The sequence below is a fragment of the Ambystoma mexicanum genome, chromosome 6q (assembly GCF_040938575.1).
Source record: "Ambystoma mexicanum isolate Mex_15411 chromosome 6q, UKY_AmexF1_1, whole genome shotgun sequence".
Taxonomy (NCBI): Eukaryota; Metazoa; Chordata; class Amphibia; order Caudata; family Ambystomatidae; genus Ambystoma; species Ambystoma mexicanum.
Genome location: NC_090937.1, coordinates 928,096,644 through 928,120,304, shown reverse-complemented (window position 1 = coordinate 928,120,304; position 23,661 = coordinate 928,096,644). Strand labels below are relative to the sequence as shown.

The 23,661-nt window shown below is 47.2% G+C and overlaps 1 protein-coding gene across 3 annotated transcripts in view; it reads right to left on the bottom strand.

Moving 5' to 3' along the window:
• WDR17 (WD repeat domain 17) overlaps positions 1–23,661 on the bottom strand; it is a 2,439,098-nt gene that overhangs the window by 1,638,805 nt on the left and 776,632 nt on the right. For all 3 annotated transcript variants that reach the window (XM_069631441.1, XM_069631439.1, XM_069631440.1), the window contains 3 exons: positions 22,101–22,288; positions 20,754–20,922; positions 4,115–4,206 (listed from right to left, as the gene is read on the bottom strand). In XM_069631441.1, the coding sequence (XP_069487542.1) occupies positions 4,115–4,206; positions 20,754–20,922; positions 22,101–22,288 (449 nt within the window). The remainder of the gene's footprint in view (positions 1–4,114; positions 4,207–20,753; positions 20,923–22,100; positions 22,289–23,661) is intronic.

Genomic DNA, 23,661 nt, shown 5'->3' with positions numbered 1-23,661 from the left:
CTATGCTGATGACGTGATGCTCTTCATCAGAGATCCCCAAACGAATCTTAATCCAATTATGCGCGAGGTGATCCGATTTAGTGGCATCTCTGGTCTCAAAATAAATCATTCGAAATCGGTAATTTTTCCGCTGACAATACCCACTCTTAAGTTTCGTGATGACCACGGATTTAAGTGGGAAAGCACCAGGGTTCGCTACCTTGGGATCCTTATGTCGCTTAACCACAACGAGATCTTTAAAGACAACTACGGCCAGGTGTTCCAATCCCTCCGTGAGCGCATCCAAAGATGGAAGTCACTTCCCCTGACACTATGGGGGAGGGTTTCACTGACCAAGATGATGATTCTCCCCAGACTTCTTTACTTGTTCACTAATATACCCCTTATACTCCCACGCACATTTCTACAGAAAATCAGAAGCCTCATCTTGGAACTAATATGGGTGGGCAGACCAGCAAGAGTCGCTTACACGACTCTGACACTACCGGTGGCTCAAGGCGGCCTTGCACTTCCCGACATAGAAAAGTACTATTGGGCCGCTCAGGCCCAATTCCTGAGCCATTGGTATGCCACCGATTATGTCCGCCCACACGTTCAAGTTGAACGCGCCCTAGCGTCCCCTGACTTCTTGACAGCAGTCATCTTCAGTGATCGACCGGTTCCGTACAACACGCTAAACCCAGTCCTGTCCTCATTTGCCATCTGGAAGAAAATTGCCCGCAAATTTGAACTACAGATAAGATACTCTCCGTTACTACCCATCAAGTTTATCCCCGGCATTCCCCTGACCAACGAAAAAGTCTTTTTGATCTGGCTGGACAAGGCCAGCATCCAGACATTTGGGGACCTCTTTCCAGAGGATATGTTCATAACCCCACAAATGATCAGGGAGAGGGGTTGCGACACCTCGCTCGACATCTTTCTTTATTTCAGGCTGCGGCATACCTTGCAGGCCCTCCTACCAACATTCCCCAAACAACCGCCGACATGGACCCTCCTACACAATGTAATACGGGCAAGAGGCGAGGGGCGTTTGGTCTCCACGATCTATAGATCACTGCTCGTCGACACAACCACGACCGCCGCAAGGGCGAAACGGCGTTGGGAGATGGCCCTCCATGCCACAATACCCGACGACGAATGGAACTATATCCTTCAACAAACCCAAAAAGTAGCTCTAAATACTCGCTATAAGCAGACCCACTTCCACTTCGTCCACCAAACATACTATACCCCCCAAAAGAAACGGCGCCATCACCCCGAAGCCCCCGACCATTGCGAGAGATGTGGCACCCCGGCCGCAGACTTTGTTCACCTCGCTTGGCACTGCCCGGGTGTAGCCCGATTTTGGTCCTCAGTTTTACAGCACACAAGTGACATTGTTGGTGAGGTGCTGGCCCCAGTCCCGACCACCGCCCTCCTGAGCATGACAAAACATCTACAAGCCCCAGTGAGGAAGCTTGCCTCTTTGCTCCTGGTGCTTGCCCGCAGAAGAATAGCCCTGACTTGGGGACGCGGCCCCCTTCCCTCCCTAGCGGCATGGAAAAAAGACATTCTTTACTGTCAAGACATGGACACTGAGTTCTTACGGATCTTTCCCCTGCATGCACGCCCTCCAGATATCTGGGCTCCCTACATTAGCTATTTACTTTCCACTTCCGACGTCACTATCTCTCAATCCTCACCTGTGAACCACAACACTGCTGTATGTCCGTCCCCCGCTATCCCCTCAGACCCTCGACGGAGCGTGCTGCCTTAAGGAACATTCACGCTGATGGAATATCGTCTCATAGACTTTGAATGTGCATTGTAGGTGCTATGAACGTACTGTTTTCCCTTTTTGTTGATGGGACCTGCTAACACAGGTCGTTACTGTATGCTCATGTTAAAACCAAAATAAAGTCTTAAAAAAAAATATATATATTTTATTACCCAGTACCATTTGTATATTTCGCCGGGGGAGTATAGACATTCACCTTGACCTTTGGTGATAGCAACTAGACAACTCTACATGATACTTTTTATTCAACATATAATCCTCATTAGTTTCCAGTAAATTAGTTTCTTGTAGAAGGACTATATCAGCTTTCATCTTATTTATATGTGTGAGTATCTTTGTTCTTTTGCTTTCTATGAACTGTCTCTGAGTTGGTAACATACATGTATTCTTTTTTTTTTTTAACCTAGAAATACATCATTGTTCTACAACCAATGAAGGGGGAATGAAAACAAAGGACTGCCATGTGACCCCACAACAGCACAGACAGAACAAAGAGCTCTTTAAAAACTGCTCTTGTCAGGTTTCATCCCTTGTCTTTTTATACCTTCTACTAGCTGCTGACAGGTCTATGGAGGGGAAAGAACGTGTTGGTACTCTAATTCTTGACATGCAAGGATGTAATGCAGAAATTGCAAGAAGGAGAACTGACTACCCTCTCTTCTGCTAGTTGCAGGTGTCTTCTCCTAGCCAGAGGCTCGATGGCTCCCTAGACTCATGTCTGAATCCTGAAACACGCCGAAGTAAACTTAGGGGCCACATGGGAGGATATGAGCTTTGGGTTAACACTATACTGAGCTACTGGGTCACATGGGGGTGTATCACACATATGATTCATTAATTTTCATTGTGCAGAGAATATTTGAGACCCTGGCATATGATTAATTAATTAATTTGCATTGTGCAGAGAATATATGTATTTTATTGGTGATTTTTATGGCCTGCTGTGAGGTCAGGGACTGCATTGAGTGTCCAATAGATGGGGGGCTAGGGAACGGGAGAGATATGGGAAGGATATGGAGCACTAAAAATGAGGGAAATGGTTAAGTCAGGGCGAATGTAGTCCTTACATTTTTGGAGCACAATATGGCAAAATATTTAGGCTTTTAAATGAAAGGTAAATACTTGGACACATAAATGTGTCTGAATACAAGAAAAGAAAGTGTCTCAGAGCATGGGGCAAATATGATGACTTCACACGTATAATACAATTGCTTCACCAATGCCACCCTTCACCATTGAGGTAGCAACCAGGAATATTGTTCAGCCCCAGACTCATTGAGAAGGTGCCAAACATACAATGGCCACAACCAAGCTTATTAGAGTTCAAAGGCATCGGTATAGGATACCAGCACCCAGGCTCTCTGAACCATTCTCTTTCATAAAATATATTAGGGATATCTAAAAAGCTTTGTTCACAGCTTCTACGAGAGTTTGTAGTTATGTTTCAATGTTTACATTTATTGTAGAAATCCATTATCCACTGCATTGATGTCACTTTCTGTAATTTTATCAGAGTCAAAGCTAAGTAATGTCTTTGCTTGGAACGCCATCATGGTGAAGGGTTGCATGGCGATACTTTCCATTAGGTCATCTTAGGGCAAAGTCTTGGTGATGTCACTTCTACCACTTATTCAGAGGCTGCAGCGCTTGCAAAACCTGGTCGCAAAAGTAGCCATTTATGGAGCCCATATGTCCTCTGTTCTACGGTGCCTTCACTGGCTACCTGTGAATCAACATATCAGGTTTACGGCCCTGTGTATTGTTCACCGGGCCGTACACAATCTGGGAGCAGAGTTTTTCCAAGATAGGTTTATGCGCTACTATCCTACCCACCAGCTGCATTCTGCAACTGCGGACTTACTTATCGTGCAGCCTTATCGACGTGCACGGGTAGGAGGTAGGGCCTTTTCCGTAGCCGCTGCCATTGCATGGAATGAGTTGCCTCTCCTATATAGAAATTCTCTAATCATCTTGCCTTTAGGAAAACGATAAAGACACTCCTTTTCTGCTAAAGGCTGGTTTCTTCCTGTTCTCCTTGTTGGAGGTTGCTCCCTCTTCAGCGCCAAAATGCCCTTGAGCAAACGCTCGCGCTTTAGAAATGCCAATACCATAACATAACCACCTATAGGATTTGGTGTCACTATACGGACACGCTACAATTTCAGTAGCAACTAAAGGGATACAACATATTTCTGCTCATTTGTTGTTACTAGCTTAAACATCCTCCAACACATCACCAGGTTGCATGCCATTCACCTTTGTGTTATCTATTACTGCTCTCATTATAGTGCCAAATTAAGCATCGGACAGAAACTTTAATAGTTTACTTCTCACCTCATTAAATCGAGTAATCATCTTTCCTTTCTTTACATCCCAAATAAAACCACCATTTCTTGAAGTTGCACCAGCTATGCAGTTGAGATCTCCTTTGAAAAAATGGTGTGAAAAAGTATAAGAGTAAAGTTAATATAAATGGCTTAGCTGATTGTTCACAACTGTAATATAATAACAATTCATTTTTACTACTCGCTTTCCACAATGGCATAGTTTCAAAATACAAAAGTGACACCATGCCTGCCCCACAGTAGAGGATTTGTGGGAAAAGGTGGTGCAGAGTCAAAGGAAAATAATGGGCAAAGTGTTTCTGACAGGGCCTATGACCCGGTACCCTACAATAATAATGCATCATTCCATTAGAATACATTGAACTGAAAAACAACACCATTGCTTCAATTATATTTGACGAAAATGCACTCATTGAGTCATAAAACCCTCACCAAAATAAAACAATTATATAGAACTGGACAGAAGATGCATTTTAGAGTTAAAATGAAAAAGTATGTATCTAATTAATAATCGGTACAGGGGAATATTGCACAAAATGGAAAATAAATAGAAATACAACATAAACTTTAAAGAACACAGAGGTAAAGTAATAAATAAACAAACAAAGTGGAAAGATGGGCTGGGAAGGGGAAAAAAAGAGTGGACATGGGGGATTCCCCCCTATACACTGCAGAAGAGATTATAACTTTAAAAAAAACTAAATTTGAGAATACAGTAAATACAATCCCAAATATCCAGTGACATGGATGGAGATAAAACAGAATAAAAACAATCCCAATGAAAGGGATTACTCCTTCTACTCATATGTGCACACAACCTTCTCCCGGATCGATCTCCTGCTGGCCTCCCCCCAAATCTTAGCCTTCACTTACGACGTTGGCCACATGGTGGTTTCCGATCACGCACCAGTTGCCCTGACGCTCCGGACCCACGACCCAAGCCCTCCTCCCAGACGCCGATGGAACCTGTATGACCCCGTCCTTAACGATATGTCATTAAGAGACTCAATAGCTAAGACTATCAAGAATTTCTTCAGAGAAAACCTGAACGAGGACACGTCCCCAGCTAACACCAGGGATGCTATGAAAGTTGTGGTGCGAGGAGAACTGATCGCCCAGGGAGCAGCCTTGCACAAATGCAGGCGGCAAACCCGCATAGACCTGGAGAAAAAGATCCATGAAGTTGAGGCTGTTTGCAAGCGCAAGGGCTGGTCCCCGAAATCCCAACGGGCCCTATAGGCTGCGCGAAAGAGCCTACAGTCACATTATGCAGAGGACACTGCGCAGCTGCTAGCTAAAACCAGGCAAGGGTACTATGCCAAAAGTAATAAGACGAATAAACTATTTGTTGATAAACTCGTCAAAGCAAAGAAACTGAACACTATTATGGGTCAACGTGACCCCCAAGGCAAAGTCCAATTTACAGAACAGGACAAGCTACGACATGCAGTCGCCCACCTCTAGGAAATAATGTCAGCATCCCCGAGGACCCAAGCAGAACAACAGGACTACCTGCGAGGTGCTGCTCTTCCTCACCTCAGGGACTCTGTAAGGGAGAGCCTTGAGACCCCTATCTCAGGTGAGGAGGTCGATGCAGCTATTAAGAGTCTCAAATCCAGAGCCCCGGGCCCAGATGGATATACAACACTGTTTTATAAAATGTTCCGCCCCCAATTTATAGCTCCCCTAGCAACCATTTTTAATTATTTTGCTATTTCGGATACCATCACCACCTCTATGCAGGACTCAATCACAGTCCTCATTCTTAAACCGGGGAAAGACCCCAGAGATAATGGCTCATACATGCCTATCTCACTCCTAAACCTCAACGCTAACATGCTTTCGAAGATTTTGGCAAATCGCTTGGCAGGCGCCCTTCCCGATATTATAGACCCAGATCAGATGGGATTTATACTGCACAGGTCGACTGGAGACAATATTTGTAGAGTCCTGAACCTAATAGATGTTGTGAATCAGGATTTGCAGAAGCTTGCTTTGCTGACCCTAGACGCAACCAAATCGTTCGAGAAAGTGGACTGGGCATTACTCTGACTCTCGCTCGATACCTTCCACTTTGGGGCAACCTTCCAAAAGCTTGTGCTAGCTAATTACCAGTCCCCAAAGACCCTTCTTAGAGTCAATGGCCTCCTATCTGGCCCAATTCCTTTGACCTGTGGAACTAGACAGGGATGCCCCCGTCTCCCCTGCTTTTTGCCCTGGCCACGGAACTCCTCGCCCAGCAAATCCGTCTAAACTCACAGATTAAAGGCCTCCAAGTAGGCTCCTCCCAACACAAGATCGCACTTTATGCCGATGACGTGCTATTATCTATTACAGATATCTTCACTTTGCTGAAACAAGCCCTTGCTGAGATTCATAGGTTTGGGAGGGTAACAGGCTTTACCATTAACTTCGGGAAATCAGTGGCCCTGGGGATTGGGTTGAGGCCGGGGGAGCGGGAATCCCTAGAAACGCTATGCCAGATTCAATGGAGTGAAAAGGACATTCCCTATTTTAGGGTCCAGATTCCTGCCCGCCCAGGAGACGTTTACCAGGCGAACTTCCCCCCACTTTTCAAGGAGCTTGAGAGGGCTCTTACCTGCTGGCTCGCGCAGGAGATTTCACTTGTTGGCCATATCACCGCCTGCAAAATGAATCTCCTCCCACGATTCCTCAACGCTTGCTCATCCCTCCCTGCCACAATCCCTCTGCCTCCGCTGTGGCGCCTGCAGAGGAAAATCTTCCCATTCATTTGGAGAGGTAGAAAATCGCCAATCCCCTAGAAGACCATGATGGGCAGTTCCAGACTCGGCGGACTAGGGGTGCGTGACCTCCGGAAGTATCAGGTAGCAGGGTATCTGGCCCACATTCAGGCTTGGGTCATTTTCTTGGTGCACCCAAAATGTGTAGGGATAGAGCAGTCTCGCCTGCCCTTTCCCCTGTGCTTCCTCCCATATATCCCCCCCCCAGCGCCGGTCTTGGCTGGGAACTTTGTCTTCCACTAAACATACCTTGAAAACATGGGACTGTGCCCCGAAACATACGGGCATCCCGAGGGGTCTGGGCCCCTCCTCCCCAGTCTTTCATAATCGGCCTTTTCACCGGGATCCTGTCCTTCGAATTTCAGGAACTGGGTGGCGAGAGGCCTTGAAGCCCTGGGTCAACTCTTCGAGGAAGGCCAGCCGCGCTCCTTTGAGCAATGCAAAGCAGCCTTTCAATTGCCAGAAACGGATAGGTTTGCCTATTCGCAACTCCGACACTGGTGCTCACATCCGCTGACCCGATCAGCAGCGCTACACGCCCGCAATCCCCTTGAACTCACCGTAAAAGACCTACCATCACAAGGGAAAATCTCTACTCTTTACAAGTTACTGCAAGAAGACTCTCTCAACGCTAGTGCCCCCTATATGTCACAGTGGGAGGCTGACCTGGGGCAACCCATAGAGGACCAGACCTGGGTAGACAACTGGTCGAGGACGCACTCCTCCTCCTTTTGCATCATCAACCAGGAGTGTGCTCACAAGTTGCTCCTACGATGGTATTACCCCCCGCTCCACTTGCACTACTTTCACCGGGCCATGGACCCCCTATGTTGGCGCCGTTGTGGACTCCCAGGGTCCTACTTCCACATGTGGTGGACATGTCCAGTGGTGAAGGAGTTCTGGTCTCAATGTATTGCTACAATAAAAGACATTACTCAGGCGGCGATCCCACTGGAGCCTGAATCCGTCCTCCTGCGAGCCCCAATCCTGGGCACCTACCCGAGAACAAGCAGGAGGGCTGCCCTCCTAACACAACTCTTGCTGGCCACAAATATCACGGTAGCGTGCACTTGGAAGTATGCCGAAGGCCCCCTGATGACTCTTTGGTGGCTAAAACCTTGGGACATGGGACATTCTGATAGCGGAGAGAATCACTGCAGCCAAAACTGGCCTCCTTCACCGCTTTTCAAACATTTGGGTGCCTTTCCTGGTCTATGACCAGAACTTCCTGGCTCTAATCTACAAACCGCGGCTGGTTGCGAGGGCCCTTCAGTCAGATTGCGAATGGCTGGCGCCTACCCATCATGGTCAGCCGAATCTCAATAAAACCTGATCCAGGAGGGGGAGGAGGGAGAGGGAGTACCATAGAGAATGCTCGTGATTTGATCTGGAGGTAATGATTTGTCTGTTGTCTGCTGATTTTATTGTCATCTGTGTGTTGGTTGGGGGCGTTGCTTAACAGCCCTGAGATAGAACCCGTCTTCACAGAGCTCCTGCATATCCTATATGATCCTTAAGCAAAAATACGAACAGAAGCACGAGTGGATTGTTTTGATGGGAGACCCGAATATCGCGTGGGATAGGGAGAGGGACAGAAATGGCAACCGTCTGAGAGGTGAGGGGGCGGTGATGTCGGCTGAACTTAAGGAAAAGATCGGTAGGCTGGGTTTGAGGGATGTATGGAGGGAACTAAAGGGGGAAGAGGAGGGTTACACCTTATCTGGAGTTCATGGATTGCAATCCAGAATAGATTATATATGGGTTTTGGTAGGGCTGGTGGGAGGCATTCGCGAGGTGACTGCGGGACCGATAGGAATAGCGGACCATAAGATAGTTTCGGCGGTTCTGAACATAGGTAGAGGGGTGAGGGGAGTATGGGGCTGGAAGTTTCCAAGGGCAGTCCTGAGAGACCCGGAAGTTGGGGGGGACATCGAAGAGAAGATTAGTGTCTTCTTTGCTGTTAATAGGAAGGAGGATACAGCAGAGGAGGTACGGTGAGACACATTCAAGGCCACTATCAGGGGGGTCTTAATTGCAGCAACTGCTTTCCGCGTCAAACAATTGAAGGCTTTGGAGGCCCAATTGGAGTCTGAGGTGGAAGCAGCTAGACAGGCAGCGGGAATGACCCCATCCCGAGTAGCCAGGCGGGAATACAGAAAAGCGCTGGGAGAGTTAGAACTTTTGCGTACTAAAAAGGCAGAGGGTGCTCTGTTAGCTGTGAGACAAAAATATTATGCGAAGGCAAATAAGGCTGGTACGCTTTTGGCACGGCTACTCAGGGGAAAAAGGGCGAAAAATGCCATTACAGCGTTGAAATTGGGCCTGGGGAAAGGGTTACAAAGCAGGAAGATATGCAGGAAGCTATAGCGGGGTACTATGACTCCCTTTATGCATCCCAAAACCCCCTTAGTGATAAGCAGGAAAAGTTCTTACAAGCTGTACAGCTACAGGAAATTGATAGTGAGACGAGGGAAGCCCTAAACCAAGAAATCACGGAAGAAGTTGTTTGTGGGGTGATTAGAGCCCTCCCAATAAACAAAGCCCAAGGCCCTGACGGTTATACTGCAGCCTTTTATAAATTGTTTATCACGCAGCTGGCCCCACAACTGACCTCTCTCTACAATTCGTTTCAGCAGACGGGTAGAATTGCCCCTTCCATGGAAGAAGCAAAGGTGACCCTTGTTCTTAAACCACATAAAGACCCTGAAGAGAGAGCGGCCTATCGCCCCATTGCCTTGATCAATACCGATGGCAAGATATATACAAAAATCCTGGCAAACAGGCTGGATGCCATTCTCCCTTTTTTGATACACCCCGATCAAGCGGGTTTCGTCAAAGGCCGGCAAACCGCAGACAATATCAGGCGGGTGGCCCATTTAGTCGAAAAAGTCCAGCGAACGAACACTCCCGCAGTCCTGTTGACACTCGACGTGGAAAAAGCTTTTGACCGCGTGGAGTTGTCCTTCCTGTTCAGAGTAATGGAAAAGATGGGCATTAGGGGGGAATTTCTGACAATGGTCCAGGCCAATTACCAAGCCCCGTCAATTAGAATAATGGTGAATGGGATAGTTACCAGACGGGTTGATCTACAGAGGGGAACAAAACAAGGCTGCCCACTATCCCCAATCCTTTTTACGCAATTTTTTTGGAACAGCTCTTACAAGCGATCAGGGAGGCGTCGGATATAAGGGGCATCCAGTTTGGAGGGGAACAACAGAAGGTCGCAGCCTTATCTGATGACATGTTGCTCATGTTGACGGCTCAAAGAGAATCGCTTCAAGTTAGCTTGTCCCTGTTGGAAAAGTTTGGGGAGGCCTCTGGGCTGAAGGTTAATGCTAACAAATCTGAGGTCCTAAACCTAACGCTTCGCGGAATGGAACTGGACGAGTTAAAAGGGGGTACTCATCTTCTGTGGAGCCCGTGAGGGATTAGATATTTAGGGATCAGAATTACTGCTACTGTGGCCGGGTGGTACTCAGTGAATTTTCCCCCTCTCCTTAAAGTAATCAAGAGGGAGTACCAAAGGTGGAGAGGCCTTAGGGTATCTTGGTTAGGGCAGATTGCAGCGGTAAAGATGGTAACACTCCCGCGGCTGTTGTACTTATTCCAGGCGATCCCGCAGCCGGTTTCCTCAGCTTCTTTAAGGAATTGGGGTCCCTGACTAAAGACTTCATATGGGAAGGGAAGAGACCAAGGGTGAGTGGTAGTTTGCTGATGGCTTCCAAGAGAGAAGGTGGCCTAGCGTTACCAAACTTCGGCGGTATTATGAGGCAACTCAGCTACGTATCATTAGAGAATGGTTAAAGGGGGAAGAAAGTCAGCAAGAGAAACTCTCGGTGAGAATGGATAGAGCAGTGGCCCACCGCAAACTATCGGAAGTGCTTTGGCTCCTCAAAGAGCATAGACCTCGACACCTTTACGAAAGCACTATAACCAAGTTAATGGCAGATACTTGGGATAGGTTGGTGGGATCTAAGGGAATCACTACGTACCCTTCTCCATTTACCCCCCTCTTTGGTAATGGAGACTTCACCCCGGGTCTGGAGAAAGGTGCATTTGAGAGATGGCAAGAGGGAGGCTGTGAGAAGCTATGTGACATGTTTCGAGGCGGAGAATTGCTGTCGTTTGAAGAATGTAAAGGAGAATTTGCAATTCAAGAGAGGGAAAGATTGTGATATGCACAGATAAGACACTGGGTACTTCATCCGGGAGTTAGGATGGCGGCAACTCGGGAACCCACACAGTTTGAACGATTCCTACTAACCAATGACGGAACGAAAGGCCTCATTTCTAATATCTATAAGATTTTGGATAGCTCGCATTCAGATCCTCAGTGGGCTTACATGCAGAAATGGGAAAAGGCTCTAGGGAGAGAAATCACTAGGGCTGAGTGGGAATGATTGTGGAGGAGGATACCTAAATTGGCTAGAGCGTCCCAGCTCCAGGAAGTGTGGTATAAGATTTTATTCGGGTGGCACTATACCCCTGCCCGGCTTCATAGGATGTTTCCCGCCAGATCGAGTAGTTGTTGGAGGGGCTATGGTTCGGCAGGAACAGCAGAACATATTTGGTGGAAGTGCCCTAAGATTGCATCCTTTTGGGAAGAGGTTCAAAGCACGCAGGAGCAGGCTTTTGGCCCAGGGGACGCACAAACTCCAATACAGATCCTCTTGGGCATCCGTGGGGCCTCCGAGGAGGGGGGAATCAGGGGGAGGGAGAAAGCAAGGGTGATCCTGACTCTTGCAGCTTTTTTGTTGATAGCTCAGAGATGGAAGAGCCCCGAGATCCCCATGCAACAGGATTGGCTATGGAAAATTTGGGACATAGTGGCAATGGAGTGGGCAACCTACGCCATGGAGGATAAAGTGCAAAGCTTTGCGGCGGATTGGGGGGAGATTATGACTTTTCTCAAAGATGACTACAGAGTGATGTGGAGCCCGCAGCGCCTGAGACTGCTTGAACTTCAATAAGGTGGAGGGACTGTCCAGAAGAAAGAAGAGTTAGGTTTGGAATGCTCATCACTTTGGGGTGGGGGGGATATGGGAGGGAAGGATTTCTTTGCTTTTGATACGTTGTAAAATTCAATAAAAAGAGTTTTAAAAAAAAGAAGCACGAGTGGTGTTAGGCAGAATCCTGTGCAGTTCCCTTGGGGAACACTGCAAAAAGATTAAGACTACAGGAGTAAGCAGTAAACCCAATTGGTAGCATTCTGCACCACCCAGATTTACCTGGTAGCCGTGGCTGAGCAGTCAGATTTCTCTCAAGATGAGTAGGGCAGTATACAGAGCATACACGATAGGGCCAAAAACACAGTGGAGCAAACAAACACTGACCAGAGCTTGGTATCAAAAGTATATAATTATTTATTTAAAACACACTTTAGGAAATACACTAAGCCCTCTAAATCAAAGCAAGTTCAAACAAGTATACACACCTCCCTTAATAATTATTAGACACGTCTAGGCTAAAACACCACTAGTTGTAAAAACAGATGCGAGCGCTTAACTTAGATGGCACTCCAATAATTAAGTTAGAGGGAGAGAAAAAGACAGGTCATGAAAATAAACAGTTCCCAACACTTTTCCAAGACCACAGCAAGCTAGTGAAGGCAGAGTCTACTGTAGAGCCAAAGTTCATAGGCCAGGGCCACTTTAAATGGAGCAAGGCGAAATGTGCCCAAGATCACACAGTTTAAAAATGCACTCAAGTCTTTCCAAAAATGTTCAAAAGAGGTTGGTTTGATGAGAAAGATAAAGTTAGGAGGTCTGGGGGCCAACCCAGTTGGAAAGCCAAGGATTTAAGGGTCACCTTTGGCGATCCGGAGAAAGGGAGGCCAGGCGGAACACAGTACCTTTAAAAGCGAGGAAGCTCCAGCGGTGGCAGTTGTTCCTGGCAGCGGGTGCAGTTCGTGGTTTCGACCAGAGGAAGAGAAGATCTCGTCGAGGAGGGAACTTGGAGTCATTGCACTGCCCAGGGATGAAACCAGCCGCGGAGTTCGTTCGGTTAAAAGGTGTGCTCTTTTTATTTGCAGACCCAGTGGACTGAAGCTTGGCTATCTGTCTGCATGGTTGCTTGGCACTGGCGATTCGACCAAGGGGCGTCCTGGAAGGCGAATGTCGAACTGGTTGTCCCCACCAGCTCAGAGGGAGAAGACTCTTGCAGCTGAAGATCTTCTCTTGTCGTCGGGAAAGTGGTGAGGTCGTTGCAGCAGGGCTCCACCGGTGGTGTCGTTGTTGCAGATGGCTCAGCTTCTCCCCTCTTCGGATTTCTTAGGTCCTGTGGCGACTTCTGAAGTTCTAGTCCCAAAAGCCCTGCCTTTATGCAGAAAAACACCCATTCAACAGCCTAGCTGTCACTCATACATGCTAAGTGGTGAGCCGGGCGGCTCACCACTGGGCCAATCAAGACAGAGTGCGACTTGGGTTGCTAAGGCAGTGCAGACAGCACAACCGCCAGTGTCCTCCACTTAATAACGTGACCGGCATCAATGGATACGGCATTAGCAGGCACCGCTATCAGCGGTGACCGCTAATAGCGGTGCCCGTAAATAAGCGGGACCGGAAGTAGCGTCATCGCAACAGGAACGGGAAAGAGCAAGGCGGCCATCTTGAAAAACACTATCCATTGCCATCCTCACCACACAATATCTGGAGCCTTTTTCTGACTACAGTTATCAACCTTCAGCACCAGCATCATGCCCAAGGCTGTAAAAAAAGGTGCTTCCAGGCAGCGCAAAGAACGCTTAAATGAGGATGAACTGACTATGCTGGCACAGGCACTGGCAGACAATACAGAGGTTGTTTTTGCAAGCAGCCTCAAGAGGGAGGCACAGATAAAGAAGAAAGAGATCTGGCAACTTGTTGCCCACAAAGTCAGTGCCGTAGGCAACACCCTCGCACAATCAAGGATGTCCTCAAGCGATGAGACAACCTGTGCCTGAGGGTCAGGAACATTCTGTCTGCAAACCGGAGCCAGGCCATGGCTACTGGCGGTGGTCGTAGCTCACCCATCAAGCTAAGCCGGTGGGAGGAGATCTGCGCCAGCACGATTGGCATCAAGGCCATAGAAGGTGTCGGCGAGATGGAACGTGGCGCCACCTCATCGGCGGATGGAGGTGAGTGTCCTAAGAAAACACTGTAATGCAAAGTATGATGATAGTCCACCAATTTGTCAATCCAAAGAGTCAATGCATGGCCCAATACATACACATTGACACATCCCTGCCTAGATGCTGTCCGCAGCACAGACACATGCACATGCATGCAACATGGCAATCCCATACCTGGCACACACCACACAAATATGAAAATGGCATAAGTCGCACTGCACGCAGTCCATAACAGAAATGCATGTGAAATAGCATACGCCAGCCCCAACATGAGTGACCCTGACGGATGCCTGCATGCTCCACCCATATAACAAACCATAACTTATGCCGTCCCTCTCTTGGTCCCCCACAGGCTCAGATCCTGACAGCGAGGCTCGGGACTCACCCCCACAGGCAACAACTCCCCGGAAGAGGGCCAGGGAAGAAGGCAACAGGCCTTCCACATCGAAAGTCCCAGCCAAGCCACGACAGGCACTGAAGTTGCAAACAGCACAAGATGCCATGGCACTGGTGCCGCTAAGGCCCATCGCTACAGCCCCCAAAACACCTGTATCACCTGCACAGGAGACAGTGGGTGATGGGGCACATTCAGCAGAGAACAGCTCTGTTGGGGAGGTGGCAGCTACGGCACCCCAGATAGATGATGATGATGCGCAGGGCCTGTCTGGGGTGCCGTAGCCATGTGTTCCTGTCGAGGACGACTCCTCGGACCTTCCTGCAACACCCAGTCCCGCACTATCCCCCAGGTCACACCTGTGTACTCCTACCATGACACCACACTGGAGCAGTCTGGGGGGGAGGCCGTACAAGGGAGCATGAGTCCCACAGAGGAGCCACATGGATTTGGGGATGTCACACATGCACCCTCTACCTCCACTGGTGTACAGGCGGGGGTGCAGCCGATAGGACATGCAGTGCAGCGCCAGGAGGAGCTCACAGCCCTAGTGAGGCAGTTTGTTGCAGACAGTGCCCAGGCAAGGCAGGAGTGGCATGACAACACTCCTTCCCTGGGGCAGGCCATTGAGGCAAGCACCACAAGAATATGCGAGGAGGTGTCTGCACTGAAGCAGGTCCTCTCCTGCATTGCGGATTCCATGGAGGCTGAGCGTCCGGCCCCCAGACTGGAGCAAGCGGCCACCCCTTCTCCATCCAGCTCCACCCAAACCAGCCCCCTACGCTGGCCAGCGTGCACCTTGTGCCGATCGGACATGCCGCCACCAGGTGCAGGAAGTGGAAGGATGTAGATGGGACAGCCTGATTAAGGCAGTGGACGCAGACACATGAAGCATTTGCTTGGACATCATGTGTGGGGGAGGGAGAGTGGAGAACGGGAGAGGGTGTGTGGGGGAGTTGTGAGGGGAAGAGGGTGTGTGGGGGAGTTGTGTGGGGAGGGGAATGGGGAGAGGGTGTGTGAGGTGGAGGGTTTGGGCACTTAATTCTATTGGACAGTTTAATACACCCGTTATGTAAAAAGAAATCTTGAGTGGAGATTCCTTATTGCATATGTGTCATTTATTGATATACAGTGCATAGTGTACATGTACTCCCACACCCAGTGCCCTCTGTCCCACTGTCATGTCACCCTCTGCATCCATGTGTGTTAGAAATATTGTGCAATCACTGACTGACGCACAGCAAGTCCCTCCTGTGCATCAGCACCACGATGATGTGCTCCCACATCTTCTTCATCCCCTTCATCATCACCAGGTGGTTGCAGTTCAATGTCAGGAGGCAGGGGCACGTTCCGTCGGATACACATGTTGTGCAGCATGACACATGCCATGATGATCTTGGCCACCTTCTCATGCCTGTAGAGGAGTGCCCCACCCGACCGGCTAAGGCAGCGAAACCGTGCCTTCAACAGGCCAAAGGTCTGCTCGATGACCACACGGGTACGGGTATGGGAACAATTGTAGTCCTCCTCGTGCCTGTTCTGCGAATTTCGGACAGGGGTGAAGAGCCACGGCTTCAAGGAATAGCCACTATCACCTGCATGAGAGGAATTTAAAGGTATATGTTAGTCGATTCATGATGGACAGCTGTGTCACGCATGCCTGCAGATAATTGATGGTCACATGCACATGTCCCTGGATGTATGCACACATTTCTCATGCCCTCAACTCAATGTGTTCTGTGCCATGGACTTATGGTGTGGGTTGCATCTTCAAGATGATACACGGTGTACACTACCTTGATGTTGCTCATGGATTGTGGACGTATACCGCTGTGTTTGTGCTGAATATGTGATGTGTAGTGTTCTGTATGATTTTCTAACTGGCAGCGTTGGCAGTACTCTCTGCATTATTTGCCATTCAGCGCTGATTATTCCCATGGTGACCTGCTGCACTTCTGTGGTGGTGGCGGCCCTGTGACAAGCAGTGGATTCCCTTGGTGGTTTTGTACAGTGCACTCCCATGGATGCTTGTCCTGTGTGGTGATTTGCTGCAGACATTTACATAGTGAATATTCACAGCATGTTGCTGGATTGTGTTACGGAGGGTGAGGTACGATGATGGGTGGTGCCTGTGTTGTGGGATGTGGGGTGGTTTTAAGTGTGGCATGTTGTGATAGGTGTGCAGCTTACTTCATTGCTATGGGATTTGGTTGCCATGTTCAGTTTGGGATGCTTTGGGGCACAGTGTTTTGGGATGTGCACATCGTACTGTCACAACAATATCCCCCCATTTCACTGCCATGTGCCTGTCATTTAACTTACCAAGCAGCCAGGCACGTCGTCCTGCATGTCGCTCCATGTAGCGTGGAGTTCCGCAGGACCATTGAGTCATGAGTTGATCCGGGATATCAGGCACAACAATGTGTGATGATCTTGCTGGACAACTTTTGTATCAAAAATCTCCTGAGGGTTATGTAGTCCCTTGTGTGCTTCAGGAGGGCATCCAGTAATTGGTTCAGCATGCGAGAAAATAAGGGTTGTGATATTCCATGTATGTGCCCCACTGTGTGCTGGTAGGTGCCTGTGGCAAGGAGGTGGAGCACCGACACTACCTTCAGTAGAGGGGGGATGGCGGTGCGTATTTCCATGAGGCTGACAATGTCGTCGTGTATCATGTCCACAATGGTGGTGATGGTGTCCCGGTCCAGGCGGTACAGGGTGTGGATCTGCTCAGGGGTTAGGTTGAATGGACTGATTCTGATGCGAGGGATTGGGGGCTGCCTGCGTACCCCTGGGTGCACTGGTGGGGCATGCTGGGCCTGTCTCACCCTCCTTCTCCTCCTGCGTCTCCTCTGTGGTGCCTGCTGTTGTTGTTGCTGGTGTAGCAATGCAAGCATGTCCTCCAGCCCCAGTATTGCTACTATTAGTGGAATCATTTTGGTGTGGGAAGGGGTGTGGGTGTGCTCCTTTTGTGCTGGCCCAGACTCCATTGCCTTCACCTGTGCTGATTGTGTGCACCTGTGGCAGTTGGGAACACTGCACATAGCAGTTTACGGGTGCTTCGCGATGCCGGTATTGCCGGCATGCCGGTATCCTGTATTAGCGCCTTCATGATGCCGGTATTTGCATGTCCGCCTAACTTGTGATATACTCCTGTTAGCGGCATCCCAGTATTGCCGGTCTGAAGGCCCGCGTTCCCGCGCCCATGCCGCTATCAGCGGCAACGTTATTAGCGGCGCCTCTAATACCGGTTCTTGGGTCGGAACAGCCCGGAGCGGTATGCAGTGCCGATAATCCTTTACCGCCATCATTTTTCCATTACCTCTAACCTCGTAATGACCTCAACAGTCTTGCAACTACTACCAATAGTCTGTAGGTCCACCCACATGCTCAGAAGATTTAAAGCTAATAGCCATTTCTTTGCATGGGCTACCCACTGAAGCGAGTGTCCGCCCTCGACAGAGAAAGCACGTGGGACAATGCCTCCCTATACTTCTCTAGTTCAGGGGTATACCAAATTTGGACCCAACATAGTACTGGTCTAAACAGTGCTATATCTGAAATAGTGCGGAGGCCACACTCAATGGGGAGTGAGGCATTAGGTGAGCTGCTTGGGAGCCTCAGAAGTAATTTTAAGAATGTATTCTTTACGGTCACCAAAGGTAAGCAATTTCATTAGCCCCAAATTTCTGTACTATAAACAGCTGAAGGAAGTGCCTGTAATTTATACATCTCCAAAGCGGGAGATACAGATCTGCAATCATGAGTTGCTGCACATTTTCAGACGCCCCCACTATTGTTTTCTAGAAAGACGCATGATTTGATGAGCTGGTTTTGCCATGAACCACTTTCGTGGAATCGAGTTCCTAAGTAGTCATAAAGCGAGACCTGCTCAAGATGGAATCCTTCACTCTCCACATCTAACCTACAAGGCCTCACAACCTTTGGCCAAAAGACCATCACTTTTGTTTTTCTCATATTTAGCTCTAATTTTAGCTGGTTGCATTTGTTGGTAAAGTGGCTTAATGTAAACATTAACCCCCATAAGGGAAGTTACTAACAATACAGCATTAGCAGCAAAGAATAAACATGGGAATCTGTCATCCCCAATCTTGGGGGATCAAGGCATTTCCCAGTCAATACCTTGATGACCTCATCTATGTAAAAGTTGAACCGGAGCTGGGTAAGGACTCAGCCCTGCTTCACACCTCTTTCAACTCTGAATTCAGACGTTGCCTCACCACTCAAACTCAACCGCGCAACTGCTGTGTTCACAAAATATAGCTGGCTGATTATGGACAATACTTAAGACCTGCCACCGGAGGTTTTAGGGGACACTATAAAAAGCGGTCTTTAAGTCTACGAAAGCTGAGTAGACTAACATTCTTGAATTACTGTGTAAGTCTGAAGTATCAAAAACAGCTGGTACTCATGCTTCATCCAAATCCAGTTTGTAGGTGGATAATAACTCTGTTTGCACCCACCCATTGCTGGAGGCAGCTCAAGACCACTTTAGGAAACAATTTTCCTACCGCGTCTAATAGAGAAATCGGCAGTAGTTTCCAGAGGTCTCCCTGCCACCCTTTTTATAGATGGAACTATTACAGCCTGCTATCAGGAGGTTGGATTATTTCCCAATCTAGTCACAGCTCCAAAGCCTCTTTAATTTCAAGTTCAGTAAACATAATGGAATTCATCCCTGCAGTAGGAGTGTCCCACGCGATAATGGTGTTGAGGAGACGTATACATCTCAGGAATCTTTATAAGATGGTTAAATTAGAGTTTTTAACATATGCAAACCACTAATTCAGAAAGAGAATTGTGTTGTTTGCTCAGGCTCTAGGGCGACTGGCATGAACAGGAAGCAGGACTCAGGAAGAGATGTTAATTAACAGAAACTGCAGGTTCGAGGAGGTGGGGGCATAAACAAGGAGTATGGCAGAGACATGAAAGGGATAACTGAGGCTCTCACACAGGAGTATACTGAAAACATGGAGGTCCCATCTGATGCCGGCCACAATAGATAAGACATGGGTGGGTGAGAAAATTGAGAGTTTTGTGATATTACACAGGTAGATAAGGGTGAAAGGATGGTCAAAGGAAGAGAAGAAAGAAAATGGTTGGGAGAATCAGGCATCCCAATAACAGACTACTGGCCTTAGATATTTTTGAAATACGCAACTATATACTGTGAAAGCAGTTTTGTCTGCTTACAATGACTGGACATGATCCAGGGAGTTTGCATTGGGTAGCCTGGTTCAGGTCTGATGAGGAAATTAGGTTCAAGATGGACAAAGTGCAGATGGTCAACTGTACCACAGTTATTTGTGAATTTGCCCCATTGTGTTTCGAAGTTTCTTTGAGTGCAGTCGCTCTCAGGTGAGAATCAGGAAGCAAGTTGGTTCCTGAAAGTATCCAGAGAAGTCGATGCCCAATAGGTATTCTAAATGAATCAATTACAAATTGGTAGTGGGTGAAAAGGTTGATAATTTCCAGGATTAGATACCGCATAACACGGAGTATTCTAAGATTAATAATTTTCAAAACCCACAGATCAGTAGGTTCCCAAAGATCAACTCAAATCCCATGAGAGATGAGGAGAGTGGTCAACACACAAGTTTCTAAAGACCAAAGTTGGCTTCCAACGCTGGGACTCAAAGGTCATTTTGAGATGCAGGAGTGCAAACTTATATCTAGGTTTGAGAATTTGGTTCTCTAAAGCATGGATGGACTACAATAGGGTTGGCATATTCCCAAAGCGGTGATGTTAAGTTGAAATCCAGAGCTAGGCAGGAATCTTTGACATCTTCTGACTGATTCCTATGAGATGCGGGAGGCCTGTAGAAACAAAAGACGTGTGCTTGCAGTAATGTAGGGAAACTCGATCCTTCATCTTGCTACAACTTTATTCAGACAGTATCAAGAAATAAATCAGCTTTAAATTGCTTGGGATGTTCAGCCAAAGGTTTAGATAATATATGGATTCTTCTGTACCTCGCTCCCTGAAAGAGAACAGGCTTGCGATCTGAGCAGAGTTATTTGCAAGAACTTAAGATATACAGAAATTGACAGAGTGTGCAGTTCATTTAGGATAGCGCTTCATGCCAGATGCAACAAGCTTCCCACCAGATGCAACACGCTTCCCACCTTTGCAATGCTGTGTGTTATGATTACACAAAGTAATGGTACTCAATTTTGTTATCACAGCCTTAGGAACGCAAACCTGTCAAAGCTGGTCATACACAGATTTAAGCACTTAATTTAATGCACTATTTGACTAGCTGTAATTAAGAAATATCAGATTATTAACTCTATTTCTGTGCCAAACTTCATAACATAATTGCTATGAAGAAACATTCCTCACCTGGTGCCCATGATAGCGAATAAATGACTCCTTCGTTCCCAGGTGACGTGTACACAGCTGTTAAAGTGTTGATATCCCACACCTTTATTGTTCCATCAAAAGATGCTGTGGCTAGGAGGTTGGGATCATCTGGTTTGAATTTGCAATCAAAGATGGTTTCAACATGTCCCTGAAACAAATGAAATATAATATCTGCATATAATAAGGTCATATGCTGTATTTTACAACTTCATAAAAAATGTTATAGAGTGAACAATGAACATACGCCCATTTGTCTTTTAATGTTAATCAATAAACAGTTTTAAAAAAAATCAACTGCATAAGACTACTCCATCTAAGAAAGGGCACATGGTACGTTGTACTATGAGAGGAAAAAAAGGCCTTTTGAAACAATTAAAATATTGAAGGCGATCATAAATTCCCATGCAGAGCAAAGATGTCCTTTCTAATAAATGTTTACATTGGTCCAAGTAAGCTGGTCTTATAGGAGAATATCTTTGCAGACCATCATCAATTGTAAGGGTATAAGCAAGAATGTGATTGAAGTAAATGTATAGAGCTACATAAAGGGCTTTGTCTGATGATGTTTTTTTCAAGAAAAAAAAGACAAAAACACTCACTACTGAGGCTCAGGAATAAAAGTTAGTAAAATAAAATTCCATATTCAAAAACATCAGTATGTGTCATGCAATTAACATGGATGTCTTCGATTTGTAATGGAAGATTTGGACACAGTTGCACCATAATTGAAAAACTCTTACACGAACAGTGTTGTAAAATCACGGACTCTGAAGGAATACATAGGATTAGAAAAGAGCATAAATGGGAAAGTTTCCCTCCGAGCCCCAATTTAATAACATCAAAGAATCACTGTACTGCATAACTTAAGAAATACACAGAGCTCTCAAGTTTCCTGTGGTTATGCATGAGAAAGCTATACCGTCCTGTTTTTGCTTTGAATCCGGCATCTAAAAGTTTTCCTAAAGTTCAAATGAAAAAAAAAAACTACAAGTCCCAGAATGCAATGCGAAAACAATATTGGTAGGCATTCTCACGCATGGCCACAAGAAACTCGAGAGCTCTGAATACATGACCATAGGTCACGAGTCTGAAATCATATCTTTTGGACTACAATTCCCATCAGCGCTATGCTCAGCATTCCAAAACCTTTGTCGAATAGATAAAACAATATGAGGTGGTTTAGCTTCATGGCATGAATGACCAATAATAAATAACCAAAGGAGGTTCAGAAATCTCTCCGGATATGAATCACAAGTGCTTCGGAAGAGATTTTTTTCAAAGGTGGTTCAGATCAAGGTCTTTTTAGTATTGCAGATACACACTTACCAGGTCTCTCAGAAAATCCCACTTTTTGGCGCCCATGTCATAAAGCCCCACTCCCCCGTCCATGAAACAGCAGACAGCGTGCCCAGGGGGGAGTGAGAAAGCTTGGTTCTGAGTTAGCGTTGGAGGTGGAACAGCCTCGCTGGTAGAAGATGTATGATGGTTTTTGGTTGGAGAATGTGCTGAAAAAGCTATATTCAAAAGGATTAAAAAAAGATCATTCATGTGTGATGTTAACCGTAATCGGTTCAAGCAAGTGATAATATACAGCAGCTTGCTAGTGTTAAAGCCCTGGACAATCAACCCCACAACATCAACGACCAAACCAACATAGTATTCCTCCTGATCTACAGCCCAACATCTCACAACCCTAACTTTGCAACAAACTAGCAGACTCTGCTGCCACTTTATCAACCTACCACGACAACCTATTCATACTGGAAGACTTCAACATCTGGTTCAAAAAAGAAAACGAAACCACACTGTGCACTCCTGGAAACATTGCATTTTAAGCTAATAGTAAATGGATCCACCCACAATGCTGGACACACCTTGGACACAATCTTCTGCAGAGAAGGACTATGCGCATCGGCGCCACCTACACCGATGGTATGGAGCGACCATTACTTAATGCCATTCTACACCACACTCCAAACCTGCCTACTGGCCGGGAAGGAAATACTACAAGTCAGCATACAAAGAAACTGGAAGAACCTAGACTTGGAGACCTTAACAAACTTACTAGACTCGACTATACCAAGCAGCACAGAACCCACCAAAACAACCCTAGACGCAGCAGAAATGACACTCAACACCTGGAGCACCGATCCCTAGTCCACCTGGCACCAGTAAAACCTTTCAAAGCCACGCCAAAAAAACTGCCCGCAAAATGCTTCGCAGAAGAAATGAAATAAGGAACAAGTTACTTACCTGTAACTGTTGTTCTCCAGCATGGGTCTGGCATGGATTCACATGCTCATGAATATTCCCCGTCGTCAGGCTGGGAATCCTCGGTAAAGAAAAAAACCAGTATCAGTTTCGTTTCTGATCTGTCTTTCGTAGTAGTAACCAATCACTGGTCTCTGCGTCATACTGACCACAGCCAATGACTGCCCTCTACCCAAGCCCTGCCTCTGGCAGCCATCTTCAGATTTGGAAGCACGTGAAGTGGCAGTATGACCAAGTAAAGAGCCGCAGAGGGGTAGGCGGGAGGGTTCGCATGTGAATCCATGCCAGACCCATGCTGGAGAACAACAGTTACAGGTAAGTAACTTGTTCCTTCTCCAGCATGGGGTCTGGCATGGATTCACATGCTCATGAATAAAGAATACATAGCAGTACACACATGCACAACCACGGGAGGTGGCAAAGGCTCAACATTAAGCATTACATAAAACTCAACATCAAGCAATCTTACCTCCTCACCAGGCTCACCTCAGGCGAACAGGTTGCGCAGCACTGCTTGGCCGACCCTGGACTCCTCCCTGGAATCCCGATCGACGCAGTAGAATTTCGTGAAGGTGTGCGTCGACCTCCACGTAGCAGCCCTGCATATGTCTAGCAG